This window comes from Sardina pilchardus, chromosome 6 (assembly GCF_963854185.1).
Source record: "Sardina pilchardus chromosome 6, fSarPil1.1, whole genome shotgun sequence".
In the NCBI taxonomy this organism is placed as follows: domain Eukaryota; kingdom Metazoa; phylum Chordata; class Actinopteri; order Clupeiformes; family Clupeidae; genus Sardina; species Sardina pilchardus.
Genome location: NC_084999.1, coordinates 26,689,293 through 26,715,927, shown reverse-complemented (window position 1 = coordinate 26,715,927; position 26,635 = coordinate 26,689,293). Strand labels below are relative to the sequence as shown.

Here is a 26,635-nt window from a genome sequence, read left to right as displayed (position 1 = left end):
GTGTGTGTGTGTGTGCGCTTGATTCACGTGAACTGTCCTTGCTGTGCTGCTCAATGTGAAATACATTCAATAGATGTGCTTAGGAATCACCCAATATGTTTGTCACAGGTTTGTCACGTTTGTTTTTAATGTTGCAGAATCATGGAAACACATTTCAAAATAAACCTTTAAAAGCTTAAAAAAACCCTAACCAAAATGCCTGACCGTTATTGAAAATCATTTGTGAATCCCGCAGCCATTCAGAGTCACTCTGTGGTCCAATTTCTGAACTTCAAACAGTGATCCTGCCCATTCCCTGGAACGCTCACAGGCGGTCTGCTATAGAAAACCAAACATCGGTTCAGCAGGCCTGGCTAAAGAACCGAAGAGAAATATTCAATTTTCTACTCCATTAGGATGTGTATATATGGTGACGATCCATTTACTGCAGAAATATCAACAGCAGCATTCTGAATATCAGTCATGTAGACACAAAGATTCAGAGAGATTCTGATTGCCTGTTAGCCTGGCTAACGCCTACCACTTCTCAAGACGTGGTCTGGCAACCAAGCGTTCATTTTTTCGTATTTAAAAAAAAAAAAAAATGCCCAGATCCCTTCACTGGGCGCCACGGATGTCTATCAAATGCGTCTGTGCCTAGCTCATCACCTTCTTGCTTTCCCCCCTGTTCTGTGATTGGTCCCCTATCTGAGGCAAAAATTAGGGTGGTAGTTTCCAGACTTCCTTAGCAGCATGAATGAAATTGCACGTAAGGCAGCATGGGAACACCCCGGCTAATTGCCTGTTCCCATGCACATAGAAATATAACGATGAGGCACACTTCAACTGAGAATATAATGTATATTTAATTGATTGAAAAAAAAAAAAATAGTACAAAAGCAAATCAGTGCTTCCTTTGACAAGCCAGCCAGTGCTGGATATTGGATCTTGGGACACAACAGAACGGATAACTGCTGCACAACTAAAGGCTTCTTAGTCAACAACAAAAAAGACATTCACATAAGAGCACATTATAGTTTCAAATGAGAGATCCCAGGCAATAACGTCAGTAAAGTCAAGTTTTCTCGAGACACTGGGAGTGCAATGCAATTCCATTGATTGATACTCCATGCCAATGAAAAAAAAAATCATTTCATGTTTTAAAGTGAAAATAATCACCTAAGTTCTGTCAGTGCTGTTCTTTAAATGGCGGTGGCAGTATGAATAATGCCTTCATAATTACATCAGACAACCAATGATCACATCAGTTACAATCTTTGAAAAGAGTAATACAATGAGTCACAAGATACAGAACACATAGCTCTGCTCGAGGCCATTTTGTGCCTTTGTGTAAACAAAGCCTGAGATCATAATCATGTAATATGAGGGAGAGGAAACAGGGTTAACACCGGGATACAGGCGACAGATCCAATCAAATAGGACTACAGTAATTTCCCGCATACAAGCCGCATTGCGTATAAGCCACAGGACAGTGTTTTATGCAAGTTAAAAGAAACAAAACCATATTAACTGCCCCCCTGTATTAACCTCATAGCTGAAGACATTTTGCAAAATCAATGTATAGTCGGGAAATTACGGTCGAGCAGATTGCTTAGCTAATACAGCTGAACTGTTAAACAGTCCACTAGAGTGATCCGTATAGTCAGCACATGTTGGTGTGTCTTGCACTCCTGAGGACACAGGGTATTGAGATCTTTGAGAAGTCCCAGAAAGCCTTATAAAAATCAGCTAACCATTATGTCCCATGCGTATCATTCTCCTAAGATACCACGCCACAGCTGCCTTTCAAAGGAATGTCAAGTACTGTCCTTAAAAGTAATTCAAAAGGTCTTTATCCCAAGCTTCCATTGCCTACAGGCATCTGTCTTTATGAGCAAAACATGAGCTAAACAAAACAACAATCCATGACATTATGTGCTTGTACATAATGCTAACTAATCAAATATGTCTTTAGACCCAGGGCCATACAATCAGAGCTATTATTACAACAGATAGCTCATATAAACCACACATAATGCTGTATACCGACATTTAGATGTATTGCCATTAATGCTTTACATGGGTTTCGACCACATTTCTTGATTTCTCCAGAACGGAACCTTAATGTAAAGCTTTAGGCCATTCAGTATGTCACTGGGTCAGCAGAGATTATGGGAAATGTGAGGTCGGGTAACAAGGGTGGTAAGGCTGACGTAGCCATGCCACACACATGATATGGCAAACATAGTAGGTACACGTCAAGACCACAGACATCCAGCGATGTGACAATGCCATGTATTGTAGCCCTTACTGGCAGTGGTTATGGCAGCACTCTGAATTTCACACGTCACCACAGCATAAGGTCTCATGTTATTAAGCGGTCATTAGATCATACAGCCTTGACCATTACCAGTTCTGGGTGCATGACACGGTGACATCACTGGGCACTCATTGCTATGATTTTTTAATGTCGGCATATGACATGTGCCACAGCAAGACCTATGACATGGTTATGCTAGTTTTGTGACGCAAGGGTAAAGTTACGGCCCACCACACATGGTGCACAGTGCTCGTCTGAATGTATTTGTTTTGGAGGAGTACAAAAACGTATTTGAGTTAAGCAGAAAATCTGAGGTAGGTATTTGTTGTAAACAGTAAAATAAAAAAAATAAAAATCATATATTTTGTCTTCAACAACCCATAATATATTTAACCCACATGGATGCAGTCCTGGACTGATTAGGGGCCGGTGAAATCCAGGCATAATTCATCCAAAAGTCAGATACAATTTACGGTAAGATGATACCCTGTCTGTCCACCAGAGGGCGACATCACCTCAACATAGAGATTTTAACACTTTGTTTCTGTATTTAGAAAACACCACCGGACACAGAGAACTACAAAACAACGTAAATATATATGTGTGATATAAGTTCAGAGGTAGTTACTAACATAAAAAAAGAATACATCTGAAATAAAATCTGTTATATATATATAAGACTATATATACGACAAAACATGTTTGCAGACAATGGCCAAAAATAGGACTACACTTTTGGTAAACTCCCTGAGAGTAGTTGTTCCTCCTGAGAAGGTCTCGTGGAGAGCAGTTCACCAGATGCAGTGACCACTACCACACACAGGGACTGACTTGCGTTTGTGCAAGCGTACAATTGTGTTGCACATGGGCTGGCTACAACACACACACACACACAAACACACACACATTCAAATTCATAAGCGGCACAGTCCTATATATATATTAATAAAAGAAACAACTATCTAAAACACTTTGCTGCTTGGCCAGCTATGATTGAGCTTTGTTGGCCATTTCCACGGTTCAAGAATACCCTTCGAGGACTCCATGTGAATTCATTGGTCTTTAAATGGTTTTTAAAAGTCTAACTGACAAGAGCCTGAGTCACCCAGTCTGTTTGGCCTACAACTGCCACCCCTTCAGGTTAGAGCGTGTCAAAGCCCTCCAAGGCTGGGTCCAGCTCATGGCAGATGCTTCGATCCCGTTTCCAGCTTGTGCTCGTACATTTGATATGCTGACTAATTTGCCAGCTAGACACACACAGACAGACACACACCCACACCCACACACGCAAACTGTACATGACGCATGTGTTAGTCAGCCGGGGCAGGAGACTCAGCATAGGCTGGATCCTTGGTAACAGTCTGTGGCGTGCATGAGCTCGGGCTGGTGCGGGATGGGTAAGTAGAGCAGGGCGGCTGGTTCCCGTCGAGCCGGCGCTTGGCTGACGACAGAGCCATACATTCTGGGGCGCTCTTGAGCTGAGTCAGGAGGTATTGGTTTCCAGTGTCTTATGACCCGACTGCACAAGACCTCTTGGTGCATCCTGTGCTCTCCGAGGGGTGGAGAGGGGGGGGGGGGGGGGGGGGTTGAACGTGTCGCCAGAGGAGTCGTCCTTTGGTTTCTGCCGAGCCTCTGCGCTGATTGTCTCACACGTCGATAGAGTGCTTCAGGCAAACTGTGATGACTGTTTTAAGATTTCTTGCTTTGTTTTGTTTACCACTGACATTCTTGTCCTATGTGCCTGTGATGACTGTGCTGGTAAAAAACGGTAAGGAAAATCACTTGGCAAAATCTGTGTAAGCAACACTAACAGCTCAGGTCAAAGTTCAGGCTAGATGTGGTCAATATGCAACGTCCAAACTTGTACTCGGATCCTGTTGGTGTGTTGCTCGTTTGTCATGACGAATCACTTTACCTTGAGGTCTCCAGGAACATTCATATAGTCTGATATGCTTGTGGTACGAGTGAGACAGCAATAGCAGTGGGAGTATTATTGTCATTGTTGTAACACTGGGAGGTAGATGTGTGGTGGGCTATGATCTATGGGCAGAAGGCAGAACAGATAGCACCTTCATGTATGTGGATGGGACTGTTGTGCATGTGTGTGGATGGGACTGCATGTGTGTGTGATTGTACATGTAGGTGAGTGTGTGTGTGTTTAAGTGTGTGCATGTAAGAGTGTGTGTGTGTGAATATGTAAGTGTGCACGTGTGTGTGTGCGTGTATGTGTGTGATTGTACATGTAGTTGAGTGTGTGCATATGTAAGTGTGTGTGTGAATATGTAAGTGTGTGCGTGTATATGCAAGTATGTGTGTGTGTGTGTGTGTGTGTGTGTGTGTGTGTGTGTGTGAATATGTAAGTGTGTGCGTGTATATGCAAGTATGTGTGTGTGTGTGTGTGTGTGTGTGTGTGTGTGTGTGTGTGTGTGTGTGTGTGTACGTGTGTGTGTACGTGTGTGTGTTAGGCCAGGGCCACCCCTCTCCTCAGCATCTCCTCCTCCTGCGCGCTGCTGCTCTGGTGGTGGGGGTCCTGGGCAGGCCCTCCTCAGGCGAGCTGGAGGACTTGCTGCTGGAGGAGGCCTCCTGCGGGGAGAGGCGGGCGCTGGCCTGGGGCCCGGAGGTAGAGGTGTGGAGGTCAGTGCCGGCTCTTCCCTGAGTGCTCGTGGTGGTGGCGGCAGCAGCAGCAGCAGGCATCGATGCCCGGTGGGGGCACTGGGCCACCATGTGGGACATGCTCTGGCAGTAGTGGCACTTCTTTGGCTGGGGTGGGAGACTGCACTCTTTGGCATGGTGGTCCAGACCTCCACAGTTATAGCATCTAGGAATGATGACATCAAATATGTGCAATTTTATTGGGCAATATTGGTCATAAATACTTTGATTGAATATGTATGATGTATGTCTATGTGCTAAATGTGGTCCTTCTCCGTTCAGTTATTTTGTAAATGGAGAAGTTGTACATGCATCATATGAACAGCAAGTTTGAATGCAAATTGACATCACAATAGATGGACAACATTCATTATGCAATAACAATAATGATTTAAATAACAATGAAAGTGTGCACAAATTAAGAAAATGTACTACAAACAATTGCAAGCTAAGATTAGCTTTAAAAACAATGTACAAGTGGGCTGTTTTTTTCCAAGTGTTTCAACATGAAACAGCTGATTTTTTTTTAAACACAAGAGATCAAGGCTGAGAGTTGACAGCTCAATTTTAATCCACTTGGAGAAGTAACAGAAATACAACACATACAAGTTCTAAAGTTGCTTGAATGTTTTGTTGTGGGTCTATTTTATGGTTGAATCCCAAAAGACAATTACTTCCAATTAATCTGTACTTAAGTTTCCCGAGATTTGAGAGTCCACACATTTGTGACTTGATTTCAAACAAAACAAAAAACGACAAGAACTAATACGAATGTCTTGGTCTAGTTGTGGACAAGTTCAACATTTTAAAATGGATTACCAAATGAATGCAGACTTACTCAATCACATATAAATTATTCAGAACTAAAGATACTGAGATAATGTCTCTAAATAATTTAGAGAAAATAATGCATCTGATATTTACTCTCATATTAAAGACCAATAGAATACCATAAATCTATTGTTTATATGAGCCTTCAAAATGTTTAACATTGAGACATTTCAAAGAATACACTTCACTATGGCATAGTCTTTTCAGGAGACTTCTTCGTAAGGTTAGTCGAAGGTTAGTGGTAAGGTCTTGGCAATTAACAGTTATCAAATTAAAGAAATGTGACTAAGTAAACAGCGGTATTGGTGTCCCAAGACATATGTTGCACTATACTGTGTTAACTAAACAATTAAACAAGGACATACAATGAATTAGACATGAATTTGAATCCCTTGTGAATACAAATATTTGAGTAATCTCTAGCCAGCAATTGTCTTATCTTTTCTTTTTTTTTTTTTACTTGCATACTATTTCTTGTCGTTGTGCTATCTAATCACAATCACCTTTTTCAAAAGCATGCATTCAGCCATCAAAAGGCATACACTGTGTAAGGGGACCTGTTTACATATAAGAGCTATATACTGTATGATAGTATATAAAATTAAGTTGTCAGCCCTAAATGAAAAGGCTATAAAGCTAGTAGCTAGAATAGCTAGCCTATGGAATTCTAAGGAAAGTACACAGATCAATTGATCATAAAACAACTAAACAAATAAAACACCCTGGTTGCAGCTGTCACATCACATTCAGTGAATGAGTAAAATAAGCATTGTGAAGAGCTTCAAAGTTCTTTTGAAAGGAGGTGCAACCAAGTCGAAACATGTTTACAGAACTTCACTGTTTTGGCATCAGTTTAAACGCTGCAATAACAAGTGACACTACTATTTTGTCAGGGGCGAGTGTCACGCTGCATTTCGGTCAGCTGTTATTGAGGGAAACAAACTTTTCCGCGTGGTTGAGCGAGAGGCTCGCAGGGGGTCCCCCTCAGTGGCATCTTCAATTAGACCATGTGAGGGTGGGGGCAGGGACACTGGAATTTGAGCTTCATCTGCAGTCGCCCGCCTTAGCGCCTGCCCCTCATGCACACTCTCATGCACACTGGACCGTAATAAAGGCTTACCCAGGATTTCAGATCATTTGGATGGATAGATGGAAAAGGTTGTGCTTATAGGTTTACATACATTTGCAAGATGTGTACTATTCTTGGATGAAAACACAAGTGATCGAAAAAAAACACCACAATATTTTTATGTGAATGTGATTCGGACTACACCATAATGCATCAGAAAGAATGGTATAATCATTAAACAAAAGAAAGGATTGTAATGTCCGCAACACTGATAAATTGCTCCCGTCTTTCTTAAGTTACTCTCCATTTGTCCTGCACCTGCAAGGTGGGATGTGCACACAGCTACTTTTTCTTATAATCATTAAACAAAACATGGCATTGAAGAACATAAATGATGACTGATGAGCGGATTCATCTTCAAAAGTTTAGATACAAGTCCGTTGGGATAGTTGTGGATGAGCACCTCTATTTTCTGGGATGGTGAAGAAGATACTTAATCTTTTGACAAAATGTCTCTAAGCTTGTCTTGCATAAACTGCACTTTTGAGATCTCCCCAAGTGGCTCAATGATGTTGAGCTCAGAAGACCAATGGACTCTTCAGAACCTTCCGCTTTTGCTGTAGCCATTGATGGGTCGACTTGACCTTGAGATACGAATCAATAGGGGGATTCGACTTGAGAGGACTGCAAACATGATTATTTCTGAGATTCTGATACGTTTACAACCATGACGTATGTACAATTTTGTTGCGAATAAAGACGGCTGCAGGCGACTGAATCAAGTGGAATCCCACTATCGGCATGTTGGAAACTCCGATGTGCATTCTTCAGAGTGCAAATTGTCCTCCAGTGCCCTTGTAGTGCACATCCCCCCAACATATCGAATATCCACCTCAATGCTTTACAGCAAGGATGATGCACTTGTAATCAATGTAGGCCTTGTTGACTCCTCTCCAAACATAATGTTTATAACTGACTATAAAGTCCAAATTTGGTCGCATTCAGAGGTTAAATTGAGCCGGAGGTCTCCAGGGTCCGACGTGCCTACTTGCAGTCAGCTGCCTACTGGCAATATGCCACATAAAATTTGATGAGTGATGCTTTTGAAATGGCATGTCTGTTTTGTCTCAGCAGAGCTGAAATGAGAACAATCGGAACACAGCCGTGTTCTTGTCCAGCAGCTTATCTCGTTGTCAGACAGTTGACCATCGTGCACCGCTCGCACACGCATTCCGGACGCAAGTGCACAGCAGTTAGGCTATCACAAAAAGGCAATCAGAATCCTCAGAGTCCTCATCCAATGAATGTATCCCCTCCAATGAATTGCTCAAATATTAAAGTGACGTTAGACTGGTTTGTTCCCTGGCAGGCCATTTGTTTTAATTACCCTACCTGTTCAGAAAGTGCCATTTAATGGATATTTCATAATATCCCCCCCATAACAAATCCTATTTTAACCCCTGGTCTCTTCACATGTCTAATAGCCGTTTTGTGACATTGGCGCAGTAATATGCTTTTTTTTGTCATCAACCAGATTGCAACCCATTTCAGTTCAAGAGTCTCCTTACTGTGCATCTTGAAAAAGTGGAACCACTTTCTTGCTGTAAAGGTAGTATTCCAGCTGAAGCACCCAGGAGGGTCTTTCTTTGCATCCCAACCTATTTTCCCCGACATCTTCCTGAAATCTTTGTTGGCCTGCCTGACTGTGGCATCAACCTAACCACTAATTATCAGACTTCGAAACACTACTTACTGGCATTTCCAAAACATTGGATATCTTTATAATATATAGCTGTTTTAACACCGTAAATTCTGTGTGTTCTCTTTCCTGTCAAATCTTTTGGCATCTTTTTTGTTCCCCCCCATTGTTTTCCTCGAAGTCAGTGTAACCCTGGGTGAGAAGTGCAGAGCATTGAAACAAGCTGACTATTAGTTAGTGTGGACACCTCTATGAAGCTTATACAATACACACACAATAATTACAATCTACCATGTTGCACAGCTATATATGAAACATATACAATTTACACCCACTAATCACAGTCAAAGATGTCATAGGTGTGGAAACTTCTACTTAATAACCAATGAAACCTGGGTGTGTCAGCTTATATGCATGTTACCAAGCAAAACACTAAACATCTGGATGATTTTAGGAACACACACATTTATGTAGTAATAAATGGCTTCACCTGACCACTATTTATGGATAAAAGAAAGGGTTTCTGCATGGTCTCTCCTATTTTCCATAGCAATTATAATAATAATTATTATTATTATTATTATAACAATAATACTATTAATAACAACAACAAAAACCTGGCCAGTATTTCAAAAAATGCTGCCAGGGAATGTTCAGTTATGAACACCGCTATCAACTATATCACTATAGCTGGATAGGAGATGGATAGAGTTTAATAGTTCCTCTATTTACCTCCAAGGTAAATGTAGGGATTCAGCAGCTTATCTGACACAGAAATGACTGAGGGTTTTTCTTGGTCTGTTTGCGTGTGAGGGGTGGTAATACAAAGTGTATCCATCAGATTTCTGATTCCAGGCAGGTAACGGACAGAGATGCGTGTAGATGTGTGTAGAAGTGAAAACAATGCAGTGTTATTGCAGAATGTGCACCATGGAGATACTGCCACTTCTGAATAGGACAGAGACATAATCACGGTGTTTGATATAAAATCCCAAAAAGTATGCAAACTTTGCAAAATGATACAAATACTACAATTAAAATGATGACACTAAAGAGTTTAAAAAAGAACGTTTGAACTGAAGCTTGACTTTCAAAATTGATCTCAATCAAATCATATCGCAAGATATTTTCCCCAGATCATGCAGCGGTGAATGCTCTGTGGAAGGGGTGGCAGTTACTGTCCATAATTGACAGGATGCCACTGATGTTAGAGACTCCAGCTTACTATGAAACCGATGTTAGGACTCCAGCTTACTATGCCACTGATGTTAGGGACTCCAGTTCAGTGCCAACAACATTCATACACATGCAATTATATCCACAGCAAACACTGGTTTAGAGGTATTCTGAATAGCTAGTGTGGAGGCAGACCAGTATAAGGATGCCCCTGTTGAGCCCCCTTGTGACTTTAGGCAACACATTCTATCCTATTATTCCTGATATCGAATGAATCCTTTATAAGGAGCTGAACTATTTTCTACAGACAAAAACTGCTACTGTGCACCAGAGACCATTTAAAATTCTTGTCAACATTATAGTCGTGTTAAGTGTCAAAAAGCATACTGGTTGCCAAGTCTGACACCGAAATAAAAAAAAAAAAAAAAAAAATGAATAAAATTCAGCAATGCTTCGGAACAAATGTGATGTCTGCCTTTCTAGAAAGACATTCTAAAACATTTTAGGCCTTGAATATAAAAAAGGCCTTTTGCCATCCTTCTACCAGCAGACTTTGACAAGATTTGGGAAAGATCCTTGAACGACTGTAGTCTTTTGAGTAAAGCTTGAATGGGGAACATTAGTTAAAAGACTCAAATCTTTCAAGCATCTTTCCCAAATCCTGCTTAAGTCTTCTGATGTATGGGTAGCACGTCTTGAATGTAGTTTAAAAGCATAAAAGCTTTTTGTGCCTCCCTAATAGGCCTGGTATAGTCTGTGTCTGTGTCCCACGCATGCGCCATGTAATGTGTGGGGCATGTGCCTCCCAACAATTGAGACCACACGTCAATGACGCACATCTTCGATGCGTGCAAATATGCTTGGAGGAGAATGCCACTTCCTTTACGTCCTCAACTGTGGCAAAACACACAGAGCAGGAGAACGTTCACAATGGGCTTGATTTAATCTGCATCTTTAAAGAGCTGATCTTACACTCACATCAACCGCATGGCAAGATTCTACATGTTATTAAGGCTTTATTATACAAGGTATCTCCTAAAGGTCCATTAAATCTGCAAAGCAATTCAACATTATGAAAACAAAAAGAGAGCGTGACGACAAGCCATCAATCAAGGTGAGGTTCAATATGGCAAGACAAGCAAACACATTTAGGTAAGACACGATCACCACCTGCTCCCCCAAAAGGAGCATACAGGCTGTGTCCTCTTACCATCATGGACTGGCTGCAAGAAAAGCTGCCATAGGTGCACTACAAACTCAGCCTTCTGTAGGCTACTACACCTCAACAAGGCACCAGAACAAAGCTAGACATCCAAACACGCTTCTGATTGAAATTCCACCTCTCACAGCCTGACACTAATCTTGGTAAACTATAATTGAGAGCGATTCCGAAGCCGTAATTAACCATAATTGTCTGTGACCAGGAAAAGAAAGACAATTTAATGGGTACTTTTTTTTTTGGTCACACACAGAAACACCTTGCATCTTGCAGCGATGTGTTGGGATGGGCTGCCTGCAATCATTTTACCATCTGCATTATCTCTCTATTTCCGCCATTAACCCATCCTGCATAGGTGGAGACAAGTGCTGTGGGGGTAGAGCTAAAATAAACAGCAACAGCTGAGACCTGTGCACCAGCGCCTCCCAAAAAGCCCCCTGAAATAGCAGCAATTTGCCAATGGGGGGTTTGGGCTGAGAGAGCCGGCTCGAACAATGTTGCAAGAAAACCATGGCAACCAGCATCAACCCTCATGTGTGGAAGAGCCTGAGCGGTAGAAGCCATGTCCACACATTCTCTGCAATGCTAATTTTCGCGCACACACACAGACAGACAGACAGAGATAGACACACACACTTGCACAAACACACACACACAGTGTGGCTACCTTACCATCAAAAAGGCTGGGTAAAACAAGCACCGTGCCATTAAACAAGAACAGATGCAGAAACATAACAGCAAGGGCTACAGCCATCTCTGTACATCCTCTGAATGTTACTGCCAGCCCAGCACATACTGCCAAAAGAGCCAGTCGATTTGGTACCACAGTTAGAGAAACGTTATAAAGAAATGCAATCACCAACACTGCATCGCATTAAGAAACCCAGTGTGTGAGGAACAGACTCCACCTAATATGTCCTGGGTATCAAACGAAGGTTTTGGAAAATGACACAAAATGTGGGTAATGGGTATTGTGGTTGTATAATTTGCACCGTGTGTGTGTGTGTGTGTGTGTGTGTGTGTTTAATAGCCAGAGAATTGCGGTTCAATGACAGCAACATTTGTATATCGGCCATTTCCATTCCATTCTCATCTCTCATGCTGTTCCGGTTGTCCCTTCAATCCTGGTTTAATTTGATTTGATTTAAGATGGAGTCTGTGATTGAGCAGGAAGTCACATTTATTTATGGGGGCGTTTATATTCATATTTGTTAGCTTTGGTCCAAAACAATGTACCTTATATTCTAGGCTCAAATGAGACACACCAGAGGGGTAGGTACTCCTCCCTTCAGTATTCCAACAGAAACTCCACACAGGGTTTTGTTTCTGTGTCGTGGGACAAACTGCCCCCACTTTTTTTACAGTGCACTAATAGATTGGGCACTGGGCAGCTAGCAAATCATGAGAAGATGATTGCTGAAAGTGATAGAAATGTTACAGGCTTGAATTTGCATATGATTGCTGATCTTACCAACAGCAAACAAAATAGATTTGGCGAGTGGACAAATAAATCACAAAATCATTAAAAAAAATAAAAAAAATAATAATAAAAATGATCTTAAAAACCCACCGTTTTCTGACATTTTATTGATCAAACAACTATTCAAACTAAAAACAGACAACAGATTAATTGACTATGACAATAATTGTTAGCTCTATTGGAACCTATACACACACACACACACACACACACACACACACACAGGGAAACGTTAGTAACAGCTTGCTCACCGATCTCCCTTTGGCTTCCGCTTGTACAGCACCGTCTTCCCCTTGGGTCTCCTCTCGCTGCCCACGCAGTGCGCTCCTGCCGGCCCCGTGACCTGCACGGACTCCAGGCCCTTGGAGGACTTCTTGAAGCTGAACTCCACGGCCTCCCCCTCCTTCAGGCTGCGGAAGCCCTCCATGTGCAGCTTGCTCTGACAAAGCAGACAGGTGACAAGAGGGATAGCAGTGCACACACACACACACGGAGAGATGGACAGAGAGATGGGTAGAAAGTTGAAAGATTTAAACACGAGGAAAAAACAATGAAGAAATGGTTAGAAATGAGCTTCACATTCCTTTCTGTTAATTTCTGAAAATAGGAAATATACTTCACTAGGATGATTAATGTTTAATAAAAGAAATGGCTAGAGTAAACCCTCATTAGCACAACTGAGGATGAAGCGACACACACATTTCGTCCTGACATTGTTCTAAAGCTACTCTCAGTATGAGGTAGCAACCATGCAATGTACCAGTGTTCAGAAAACCATTATTACATCTCCTTGCCACCAAAAAGGCTGACTTTCACTATCGAAAAAAACAAAAAAACAAAAAACAAAAAAAACCCAAACATGTTTGCTGACAGGAAAAAAAACAGCATGCTAGTATATGGAACCTGACTGAATGCCTCGACAAGGACAGAGGAGGAGAGAACGAGGAAGCAGAGGCTCGGAGAACGGAGAAGATGCTCTTGCAGATTTATAAATAGCCAGCCGTGTACACATTTCAAACCCCCCAGTGGCCATAACGAGACACCTTTATTCCATTCTGGTGCTAACCCCAGCACACCCACGTGCACTGCACACTGCTGCCTTCCCTCCTGTTGATGTTGTGCAGAGGAGAGCGGCAACTCGTTTACCAGCGGGGGCATCCTCGCGCACCGAGGGCTCAGAGAGGCATGGCAGAGCAGACACAGATCACGTTGGATGCTGTTCTGTCAGACAATTATTTTAGGTTACAGAATACTGTACTGGAGTACAGAGATAGATGGAAACATTGCTTATATCCATGCAATCAAAACAATATCTTCCTCCCTCCCTCGCTATCTATTTATCCATAGCTTTCCCTCTATTAGTACATCAGACCAAGAATGCTTCTGTGTGACAGAACTGCAGTTAATGACATTCATGGGGACCTGAGTATAGTCTACAATATTCATCAAAGGGCTTTTTCCATTTTCATAATTATTTGTTTCCTAATAAACAAGGCTGGACATTTCCGAACGGAAATCTAGTTCCATTATTGCTGAAATTATGCTTTTCCAGTTCCAGGGGAACAAGTTATTATATTTGCTATTTATAGTTAAATTACAAAGGTTTGAATAGTATCTGAGATATTTCTATTGTTCTGAAAGATATCTTCAGTAAACTTATTTCAATCTGATTTGTTGTCTTAATTGTTGAAATGTATTTTCTGGTATATTGCTGCAAAATAAATTGAATGTAAAAGCAATACTAAAACTTCTATTCTAATACTAAAACCCATTCTATTTCATTTCATACATCGACTTAACATCTCATTTGAATTAAAATGGATACTATATTTTGAACAGTAATCATTGAATAACAGTGCATATTTAGGTAGGCTACATAATTACATCTCAATGTGATAACTGGAAATGAAGATAAATATTACAAATTCTCTCTCAGATATATACACACAAGGAAATTACAACATCAAAATGAAATTAAATGGTTTTTTTTTTTAAATATATATACAACATTTTATTAAAACACAATTTCCTAAAGAGGGAGGTATTGAACTTCTCCCTTACTCACATCAAAACGGTATTCTTTCTATAAAACACTGTCTGTCAGGGTTTCATATCAAGAGACATATTCTTTCATAAAAGCTCTCGACTTCATTCAGCCATGCTTGCAAAGCCCACAGCCGAAGCGACTGGGTCCTGACACTACACTGAGAGAGAGGGCCACCACACGCAACAACCTTGAGTGACTACAATAGCAGCTGTGAGTGTTTGATTTGGAGGGAGTGGTGCACATAGCTGTTGCAGTATGCTCTGAGTGATGGGATTAAATTAGCTCGAGGAATATGACTGCTTACTGATGACTCAGAGGAAAATGAGAACGTGAAAACAGCAGCAGCTCTTCTGAGAGGGACAGCACTTCTTTAAAGCTCCTGGCTGGAGCCAGAGCATACTGTATATCAACAGAATTTAATGCATATTTAGGTGCATTATTTGAAGTATTAAAATACATATTGAGAAACTCAATATTGGTTTATCTCTAGAAAATGTGTTACAGCATAAGTGAACATAACATTAAGCATATAATCATAAGCACTAATTATTGTATACGAGTGTTCTTTTAATGTATTTATTTTTCAATTAAGTATAGATTTACTATTGATAGAAGGCTAGCATTTCAATCCAAATAAACAATAAAACGTCTAAAAAGCTATTGTGAGACCATTTTCACACTTAATGTTAAACCTTTAATTATTTCTATAATTATTTCTAATTATTTCTATATCAAAACACATCCCAATGCCCTGCTTCCCTGTGACAAAATATTATTTGATAGATTATATTTTAAAATCCTACTTCCTCGTGGTACATAATGAATAGGATTTAAAACTGTTGTTCAAAACCCAGGATGAGGAAGTGGGGATCTCTGTGATAGGCAGACTGCTCCTCTGAGTCCAGGCTGGCTTTGGTGAGCCCTGCTGCTGAACCTCCAAGCCCTGGACTAGTGGTGGTGTGACAGGCGGCCATTTTGCCCGATTTGGGTTGAGGTGGGGGTGAGGGTGGGGGGTGGGGGGTGGGGGAGGAGACCGAGGTTTCAATGGAAGAGAGGGGGAAACAGGGGAAGCCCAGAGCCTTTGTTGAAATAGGAGAAAATTACTAATCTTTAAAGCAAACAACTAATGGAATATTTTGGAACATTTTCCTTTCCTCTACGGGAAGACATTTGTTATTTGTTCCAGAGAAAGACAAGTAGCCTCTTTAAAACCCAGGAAATAAAGGCTGAATAAATTCTATAATTATTCTGAATATTATTACTGTTGCAGTACTTCATTTTCAGTTTTAAGAACGACTGCACATGAATCAATTCAAAACTCCTGTTCTCTCATGCAACAAGCACATTAAAACAATAGTATTCAAGGTTATTAACTGGAAAACTGTAAGCCTTCCACCAGATTTCTTTACATTCAACAGTTAAATAATTTGTTAAGTACGTCACTTAGACATGATATATTATTAAGAGCATATATAGTGCACAAAGCCTACTGTAGGCTACATTGCTTTTTGATATTCCTGCTTTCCCTTGGTATCTCATGTGTTTCTTTGCAAGTTTGTCCCATGCAAATACAAAAACACATAAATTACCATACATCACAGATCTCATCACAACACATCCGTGTTAAGAAAGGCTTCTATTTTTGTACATCTCAAACAGTAACATTACAGCATTTTGAAAAGTTGCTTAAAAAACAAAATGTGTCAAGTCTCTAAAAGGAATATGCTTGGTGTGCTCAGGGAAAATGTGTTTTTAGATGCTACTCTCAGACGTCTTATTAAAACTAATGGCATGGCAACCTGCAAATTAGAACATGTGTGACTTCAAATAAAAGAACATAATGGCAGTACAAACAACAACAAAACAAACAACAACTAAAGATGCAAGAAGGAAGGAAAAGACTCAGAAGAAAACCCATGAGGAAAACATTAGATTAATACTTAAGAAGTCTTAGGAAGTACTTTCAAAAACCAAGATGACGTCAGTAAACAAACCAGATCAGTAAGAAGCAGTCCTTCAGATGCCTGCAGTAATATGTGGCTCAGACTACACGACCAAGCAGCATTCACTAGTGGTCCTTCAGTCATATGCACGTCTGCAGCTTACTACAGAACCCATTCCAAGCATCTATGGATGACTCACAGGAGGAAGTCATGTGACGTGAGCACTAGGTATTTTCCCCTTTCTCTCTTTTTCTCTCTTTTTCTGAGGGAAAGGGAAAAAAGCCCAGGAGCAAGAGAAACAAAGCATGGCATTAGCTGGGAAGGGTGGGGCCAGCATGCCAAACGGTGAAATGGCCTGATGGTTAATCTTACTAGAGACCCACTCTAACGTCGCCATGCACCAACAAAAGCCCTAAACTTTGCCTGGCCTTATGGGAGGGGGGGGCGGGGGGCAACACACACACATACACACACACACGTGTAAAAAAAAAACTAGGTCGCCGTGCACCTTGTTGAAAGCTTTACTTACAAATCAGTAGTCTAAATCTAACTATGCGAGCTCCCAGTGAAGGCAACAGACATGATCAACCCCTCTCCTCTCTCAGTGAGAGAGGCCAGTGCCTCTTTGCTTTTGTCTCTGGAGTATCACCTAGAGAATAGCCCCCCCAAGTAGCCCCTTCCCCCACTCCCCCTGGACATACGACAACAACATGGCCACCCCACACAAGCCCACACAATCTTCCCTGATCACCAGCCAGAGTGATTCTGAACACTAAAAGCAGAGCTTCATGCTTCCATGCTGCAAAACATGTGGGCAAGGATGGGTGCTGTTCTGGCTGCCCACCGGACATGGCCATGGGCATCAGGCAAGATGGAGGCACAAACGCACGCCATCGGACATGCAGCACGAGCAAACCGGCCTTGGGACAGCAGAGCATACGTCAAGGAGGTAAAATAGGGACCGAGTCTCCCATGTAAATATTACCATCAGCTCACACTCATCTCCACTTACAATTCTCTCTCTCACACACACACACACACACACACACACACCCACACACCAAGGTCTTCCAAGCGAGGTGTCCAGAGGCTTGATCAGAGGGGTCAATACCCTCGATCCACATATGGTGGCCCTTTCCACAGATGCTGAAATAAACCTGTGCAATGCAGCTGAAGGGCACACCCAGGGGGCAGTAGGACCAAGGGGCAAAGGAGAGGGCAGGGGCAGTAGAAGAGAGGATTTAAAGAACATGGTACACATATTCACCCACCAGTACCCACACCTCTGCTCAGCAACATAAAGCTGAATCATTATCTAATTTGATATAAGTCAACGCATTGTGTCTAGAGAATCACAGTTGCAGTATAGTTGTATAGGCTACGTGTATGCAGATATGCATACGTATGTAAATATACATAAATATACATATGCATTTATTCATTCAACCTTTATTTCATGCTCGGAAATACAGTTGAGGGCAGTCCTCTTTTCCAATGTAGCCGAGATATCAGGATTACAGGATATCAGTATGCAGTACATTAGTAATATCTGCAATGGTTCTCTATCCATTATATCCACACAGCCAAGTCTAGCCATACGGTGTGCTGTTTCTTGTTTTTTTTTTGTTTTTTTATGGGTAATGGCTATAAGATATTCTCACAAACAGCAATAACCACAAAATGGCATCCTCACAATTCAATTCATTACAAAAAAATGTTGAATGGATGCTTTCCTTTTAACCATTGTAGTCTGAAGAGATGTAACAAAACATTTTTGGGCTACTAATTTTGGGCCACACATTTCACATCCAACACCATTACCATAACATCAATGGCCAAATTAAATTAATCCTGATTGAAATCTGGCTGTAGACCTCTATTCTTGCAGCTACTAGCATCGGCTAATGAATTAAATTAAATAACAGCCTGTCAATCACCTAGGAGCACATAGTGATAATGTAAAGGAAAGACAATATGACAATTGTCTATGGCATGTAATAGCTACATGGACATGGCGAACTTCTCTAGGACTAGTGTACACAGTAGGCGTAGCCTACTTTAGCAGGCCTTTATAACCTATGTAGGCCTGTTTATGGACAACACCGCATATCTTCTGCAAACAGAAACGGATATGAATGCATCAGGACTCGTCTTAAGTTGCTAGAACAAGTAACAAGTCACGAACAACAGCCTTGCACTGCTGCAATGGCCTACTTGGAGTGTCTACACATGGCTGACTTAGGTTTCATCACCTTACCATGTCCCTCAGAGTTTCCAGAGATCGTTCCTTTCTAGGCTAACTAACTCCCCTCACGACAAAACGTAGGCTATAGGCCTACACATTTTAGTACAGTTAAACACACCATTTCTGCACTTTTGCGTCATTTCACTACCAAGGTGAAATGCACATGTTCCTTCGTAAGGAGCTGAATATAGCACTAGAACACACTTTAAGTAGGCCCGTGGGCTATGTAACACTAATCACAGCGACACGTTTGAAACTTGACATTTACACATATTGTACGCAGTATTATCCACACTGGGCTCAAACAGTCTGAGGTAAAACCATAAACAAACGCAGCAAAACAAGTATAGAGCCAAGTGTGTCTCTTTTCATGGTCAAAACGTACGGTTCAGTCATATTCACGCCGTCACACCAACTGAAACATACATATTGTGTCTAAAAGACGCATTAACAAGATACACAATTACCATCCCTAACTATTGTTACAAATGTTGCTACACCCGGACCACTTGAGCAACACTGTAGCCTTTCACCAAAGCTTTGCATCCAGAGCCACCGCAGCGGACGTGTTTGTGTGATGAAACTGGCACTGTGCTTATGTTAAACAACTAAACAACTCACTTGGTGTACAAATACATCCATGGGAGGATCAACAGGATATCCTTCGCGACTGGTCATCGATATAAATCCGAAGCCCATCCGCACGTTGAACCACTTGCAGTGGCCTGTTCCGCGCATGCAGTGGGCTTGTGTACCGTCTTCCGGCTCGGACAGAGTCCCCGGTTCTCCGTCTCCTTTGCCCTCACCACCTAGGAAGATTTGGAAAAGAAAACGTTAATTACACGTTTACAGAAGCGCTATAGGCTATATCCTAAAGTGATTCGCTTATCGACCATTAGCTCTGTGGCTATAGGCTACAACATTCACGAGTTGCCATCATCACACGAAAAGCTTTAATGCAGCCTACAGTGGCTGTACATTGACCGTATTTAATATACAATATACAGCCGGTTAGTTATCCTCTGTGCACAACACCATCCCAGTTACTCACGCTAAACGCATGCTGCAGCCTTATTTTGCTAAGAAAAGCTGAAAATGTATGTTCCCTCCGTTAAACAAAAAAGACAGGTGTGTAACATTTAGCCCGTGCAGCCCGCTAGAAGTTACACAACCGCATTTTATATGCATTAAAATAAGTGCTTTGAATATACGAAATTTCAAACAGTGGCGACTACTTTCTCTTGCCACAGACCTCCCTCCCCTTTCAAAAACCAGGTTCGGAGGGAAGCCTTCAGAGACGGTCTGAACAGATACGTAGAATATTATAACCTTCGGCCATGTTTCTCCGCCGAACCTCCGTGCCAAACTTCGGAGATGGAAACTTTGTCTTGAAAATCGTCTGCTCCTCTGCATTAATCCAACATTCCGATTTTGAACAACCATAATTTAGCTTGCATGGTCTTGCGTTCCTTCCTCCCCTGTTCTTGGTCTCCCACCTCCTTGTCTTCTGCTAGCGCTAGAGCTGCAGTTCACACGTGACATTGTCAATTACATGCTTTCTCGCGACTAATTTCTGTTCGAATCGTGGCCGAAAGAGGGAGGGGACAGTCAAGAAAGTGGGAACAGAGTCAGCCAATCGTCGTTGAACAAACCCACCTCAGAGTCAATTCAGAAAATCCACTAAATTCATCAAGACAACTCAATGCTGACAACGACAGAGTAACTAATAAAGGCTACGGTTAATCAACTTTTAATAATTCTTTGCATCAGGCTCAAGTATGACAACTGACAAGAAAAATGTATTTCTAAAACACGCCTGAAACATGTTTAATTCGTCTACAGTAAGTTGTCTCATTAGGCTACATTAATGGTAGCCTATTACTAGGTGCGTTTTTGTGTTCAGAAATTAGGCTACACAATATTGTGGCCTATGTCAACAGGTAGCCTAAACCTCTAGCCTAATTTCCAACAGCAGACCATATCAGCATGCTTAAAACTCGGATTGCTTTATTCAAACACATAATGATATTTCATCTGAATGTGTTTTTAAAACTATTTAAAATGTTGAGTTCAGCATTTCAAATACATTACAAAGTAATTGCTAATATTTGGTGGACTTAGGCTACTTTCTACATTCACATTCAAACTAAATAGTCTAGCCTATTATGTGCCATTCCTACACTACAATTTAAACTAGTTATGTAGGCTATTCACAGCTGCGCCTTGCCCTTTTAAGGCAAATTGTTAATTGTGATGAAAAACCTCTCGACCAGGCTAAAGGTGCTTGTTTTGACCATTTTGACAATAATGTTAAACAACCAGCCTTCGGATGCGTGTTGGCGCTTCCATTTGATCCTCAAAGGGCGTGTGTTAGGAAGGAGGTAAAAAGAAACTAAAACATGCCAGCAACTGGAGCAGAAGTTCTAAGTCCTGACATTCCTTTGCCGTCTTCAACCGTAAATGTCCATCCAATAGGTTATTTCAACAAAGCCGGAGAACAGGTCACGTCAGCAAATACAACCTCTAAGGTCAAAATTCGCAGCGGCATCATCATACATGCTGAAAACGCTAGAACAATTTTAACTTCAACAACTAACACTTTATTTAGACTGGACGTGGATAATTAAAAGCCAATGAAGCTCTCCAACAATGACAGATTGCAATAACGTCAGTAGTATTTATCTAAGAGACACTGAAAAATAACAAACAACTATTTTCAAGATAACTCATTTTAACCAGCAAAATTCACTGTCCCATTCACACAAGCCCACCCTGTTGAGCTCCCCTGTGTGGCCCTGCCCCCAACCTTTTACCATGATGTTTTTTTCCAATCTGGTTCAAGGGTCGCATAGTTTCACCATCATCCATACCATACCATTCATCCCACCAATTTATTCCATTTCATTCCCATTTAAGATTCAATGTTGCAGACTTCTAAAATCAAGGGAAGCATAAAAGTGACAATCATGCAGCCATGACAGAAACCCAAGATTGTTCACTGACACTACAGACAGTACAATATCTCGGCATAACTTTAATCAGAATGTTAGGAGTGTTTATCGAAACTTGAAGCACAGTCTGCTTCGTCTAAATAATATATTATGATAATGCTTGTATCGGTGAGTCATATTATTACTTCCGAAAGTCGTTCAACATATAATTCTATCAATGGGTCTGCCAGGGTCATCCCATTAATTTAAGAATGCGTGACTTGTGAAAAATCACCCCCTGCCACGCAGGCGGAGCTTGGTGATGACTTGGGTTATCCAAGGCCACACAAGATTAGAACCTTCTCTTTAGTTCATCGGGTTCAAGGAATAGGTCACATTTACCTGGGTTTCAGGACTTTTTTTGCTTTCCAGCATTGACATACACATTTAATTGTATGCTTCCTGGACACCATTCCCTCAAGTACGTGTCCTGTTTGTGTGTGGAAGTGATTCAAGAAGACCTCAAGGGTAATATAGTCTGCTACAACGTAAGATAGGTCATTTTGCGTTAATAACGACCAAATGATCTTCACAATTTTGTATGATAGGCCTATACAACATACGTCTAACTGAAGAGACATCTTAATCCTGAGAGGAGGAACATTATGCTTCTCTTCAACTCAACATATTTGTGAGTGGGGGCAGGGAGGAAGGTTTGGAGCATTGTTCTGGCTTTCGTTAGCTGGCGACTGCTCATTCAAAGAAACTTTCATCAGGGCATGTTCTTGCAGTAGCCTAGTTATTATTAGTCTCCAATCTGGTTGATTTCAAAACCGGTCTTAAAGGTGAATAAAGTTATTTCCAGTCATTTGTTGCACATTATCTTCTCGGACTACTTTCTCAGTGCCATTTTCAAGATTCTATACATCTTAAATTACACATTGATGGATAGATAAGCCTACTTAAACTTTCAGTCGCAATTGCTTCTAGACAACATTCTCACGATTTTTTTGGTAACAGAGTGCATTCATTTAAGGTTTGGCAATATGACATTTAAGTGATAAAAATATATAAATCCCCTCATAAGCTTTGCCTTAGTTTTAACTACATCCGATAGTTCATGGATTTTCATGAACAATTTTTATGGCGAAACACTGTGTTTATATTTTTAATTCGAATAACCGTTGTGTCGGGATAGATTTTTGACAGAAAAAAAAACACACAACGTTCAAAAGGACAAACTATTTATCAAGGCTAAACACAACACTAACTAAAATTATTCATAAAAGTAGGCCTAAACTAAATGTTATTTTGCTAACATTAATCTAGGTTCCTACGTTTAAATAAATAACCTTGCCAACAGGATAGGCTGTTTGAGTAATCTACATTGCATTTGCTCATATTGTATAAAACAAAACAAATTCAGAGACTTGTCGAAAGAATCCAAATGTGGTTATGCTACATTTTCAAATATCATAATGTTATGTAAGACAAAAAACAAACTGGCATGCGCAGGGGGTTAAACATCTAAAACTCAGCCAAATGTTAAATAGGACACCAGGACATCCATACAACGTTCTCAGCAAATAACTATGCGCGGGTCTGTGGTAGTGAGTAGGCTACGCTGTTGACATCACCAACTGCTATACCTCTGACGTCAGAGAAGTCGCTCTCGGGGCGCCTCTTGACCAGCACACTGAAGTGCAATAATCTCTCTCTAAAAACTCCGAATGTCTGTGTCAGTCGCGGAGAGAAAGCATATTCTCAAGCATCATAAAGACTAATTTGCGCACAGACGAAAAAGAGACAAACCACTTCTGGCAATCGCACGTTGAACCAATAAATAGCTTCCGGAAACATTTAGCAAAAAATAGTCACTGCAATCCATTAGGCCCTTCACTCCTGTTCAACATGCCCATATGTAGCTATACATTTGCATTACCTGCCACAGCCTGATTTAACTTCTCGTTATGGTATGGCACTGTTACATACAGTACATTACAGCAAAGAACAGGACTGAGATGAATATCACCAAACAAAAACCTTGTAAATAAACTCAAGCTGTATGCGCAAAGCAAATAGGCTACTAAATGTCAGTCCAGCACGCACTGACCTAGGATTGCCGAGGTGAGCTTCTGTGTTGTCATGCTCCCATCAGTAACCTGCAAAACAGTGGAGTGGGGGAACACATGGAGACACATCCAGCATGGATCTTTAGCACTGCAACTCCAACGCCCCAGCTTGATTAATATTTAATATCCTACTTTAATATCGATGCAACACGACCTGGCGACCTCTCTTACGCATCTCATTGACAATAAAACATTTTAGTAACATTGCCCACAGGACGTATACAAATATACATGCTTCTTGAACCAGGCTATAGGACACGTGTCCCTATAATTGTAGAAAGATAATACAATATTTTTGCCTTTGCTACAAAGACTGTGGTCTGGCCATCACCTAATGTGCAAGAACCTTCTAACAATTACATTTTAAAAAGGTAAACACGCATCGCGCACAGTCAGCATGGGTGTGCAAGGCTTGTGCGTTCACAATAGCTGTCTTGCTACTATACTACATAACTATATAAAACTTAACTAAATTCAGCATGACATTGCTTTAATCTGTATGAAGGAAATTAAGAATTGTCCCTTGATGAGACAGACAACTTGTGTGGGATATCAATTTTGAAATCATTGTACGCCCCCTCGCGTTCATATTTGGCAACCTCTGACCACACCAGTCAAGGCTATGAATATTCTGTCAGAGAAGACTACCTTTCAATCGAGTAAAAAACACTTACTCTTCACTTTTCACTCGTGTGCATATATTGTTAGCCTAAATCGCTCAATTGCACATGATCCTGCTCGGGAGCTCATGAATGAACACCCTGTTGGATTCGAGCCAAAGAAACCATGCTGCAACCTACGTATGAACCCGGAAGAGCATGGAAGAACACCATACTGCACATCTGTAGCAGAGTAAATGTTAAATGATAAGGATTTCACAGCAGCCCGAAGACATCCCTTTTTGGCAAAGCTCCGTGTACAGCAAGCTGGAGCATGCTCGCTACATGAGGGTTAAATTGTCGCGGTTCTAGGGGACACAGAGACGACACGATTGTTGCTTACCAAACAGTCCCCATAGCCAACAGGAAAAACAATCTCATCACACTGTTGTGTTACAGTTGTGAATCACAATTCTGACGAAGAAGGACGGGCAGCCGAGTGTTGCGTTCTTCTGTTCTTCTGTTCTTCTAGCCTGCTGCTGCTGCCGCTTGCCTTGCGCGCGAGGCTAGCCATAACGGCGAGATGCCCTCGCATCCACGCAGCCTCACCTGCTCTCGGCAACACAATGCGAACGATTGGTCGCTCTGCTAAACAGCGCCAAATTGGAACAATGTCGAAGGGTCCCTTTCATTTGTTTCAACATTACTGTCTCTCTGTTTCATACTCGATGTTACTCCTAGGCTACTCTATGCATTTGAAATGCGCCGATGCTGCTGTAGCCTATTAGCGCACAGTAAATGTGAGATATTTGCAAATGAATAGTTGTGGCCTATTCGAGGGGAATGTTCTGGGTAGGCTACTATCCTGATTCCATTCTGCGCTAAATTATTAATTTTTAGTAATTCTCTTCCATTGAACAGCCATACCAATCATGCAAACGATTAGTCTACATTCAAACTTGAAGCCACTTGCGATATGATATAAAATCAGAACCAAAGTTACACAGGTGTGATCATTCCGTAAACGAAGTCTAAGTGATGATTTTTCCAACTTGCAAGACCGGTCTGCCATCTAGAGGCGGTACTGTATAATGTTATTTGAGACGTTTAGTCCAAGTTCATTCCAAACCCAAGATGACAGAAACAGTCGAGAGAGAGAGAGAAACTCTCGAGACCACACACGTTTTCTGTGGTGTTAGATGCTAGTTTGGAGTTAAATCTAGATGCACATCTACTTCTATTTACACTATTAGGTCATACTGTTAATAGCCATTACAGTTAAAATATAAGATCACTACAGGTCTGTCAAGGTCTGCCAACAATTTGTGTTGCGTCTCAGAAGGAGGCTACCTTGAAGCACTTTTATGTGATATTGTAAGGGTAGCGTTGTAGAGATACTGTAAGTTATCAGAAGATGAGCTACATAATCATATAATTTTAAAATGTCTCATGCATTTAACAAAATATGTTAATCAATGAACTGATTTGGACTGTTTACAGCTGTTTATAACTGTTCATTTGGATAAATAGGTAAAATATGGGTGACCTTCACATACAACCTCTCATGCACATGATAATTTCTTGGCACAAAATGCACATTTCAGTCATTTTTATCCACAAATTGCTGTCCCATTTTAAATCTAAATCACTTCCACAACTCATAGCAAAAATATTCTATGGACAGAAAATTTGATCACATCATGCCATTTTGTAACATCTTACCAATGCAATGTGAAAAAAAGTTTAGTGTACACATAATGTTAATGAACGGGTGTTAAAAGAAAAGGTAAAAAGGAGAATGTGCTATACAAATTCCACATATGTTAGCAAATGTTCTTTATCTTACTTTACATATGTGGTGATACAATAAGGAACAATAATAAACCATAGAAAAAGTTTGCATGGAAGTGCTAGGAGCAGCAGGCTACAGCACTAATACCACATATGGGTCCAAGTGCCCACGGGGACCCAGGTTCGAGTCTGTCCTGCGGTCATTTCCCAGTCTCACCCCATCTCTCTCTCCCACTTACTTCCTGTCTCACCCTTCACTGTCCTATACAAATAAAGGCAAAAAAAGCCCCAAAAAATATACTTAAAAAAAAAAAAAGAGTTTGCACCACTACTAATGGTAAAAAAATGCTTTTGTTTCTGATCCACTCCAACTTATTGTGTTTTTATGGTAAACCATATCCCGGCTATCACCAGACTAAGCTCAGTCATTTAAGATTGAAAATTAGTCTGCGGAGTACGTGCTGTACACTATTTCTACTCGTCTTCAACTCACTTGGATAGTCCAATCAATCAGACCAACAAT

The 26,635-nt window shown here is 41.0% G+C and overlaps 1 protein-coding gene across 1 annotated transcript; it reads right to left on the bottom strand.

Moving 5' to 3' along the window:
* Window positions 1-4,783: 4,783 nt before the first annotated feature.
* LOC134083427 (protein lin-28 homolog B-like) lies at window positions 4,784-20,105 on the bottom strand. The gene is made up of 4 exons (XM_062539752.1): window positions 19,990-20,105; window positions 19,282-19,469; window positions 12,677-12,864; window positions 4,784-5,117 (listed from the first exon to the last, which is right to left on the bottom strand). Exons 1-4 carry the CDS (start codon window positions 19,997-19,999, stop codon window positions 4,784-4,786), a joined length of 720 nt encoding a protein of 239 aa, XP_062395736.1. The 5' UTR covers window positions 20,000-20,105.
* Window positions 20,106-26,635: the final 6,530 nt, after the last annotated feature.

Bases quoted from the DNA above. Each gene is read 5' to 3' on its own strand.
- LOC134083427 (XM_062539752.1), bottom strand. The intron at 12,865-19,281 runs GTGAGTTGTTTA...CTGCTTTGTCAG, and splicing joins TGGATGTATTTGTACACCAA to AGCAAGCTGCACATGGAGGG. The intron at 5,118-12,676 runs GTGAGCAAGCTG...CATCATTCCTAG, and splicing joins CGGAAGCCAAAGGGAGATCG to ATGCTATAACTGTGGAGGTC.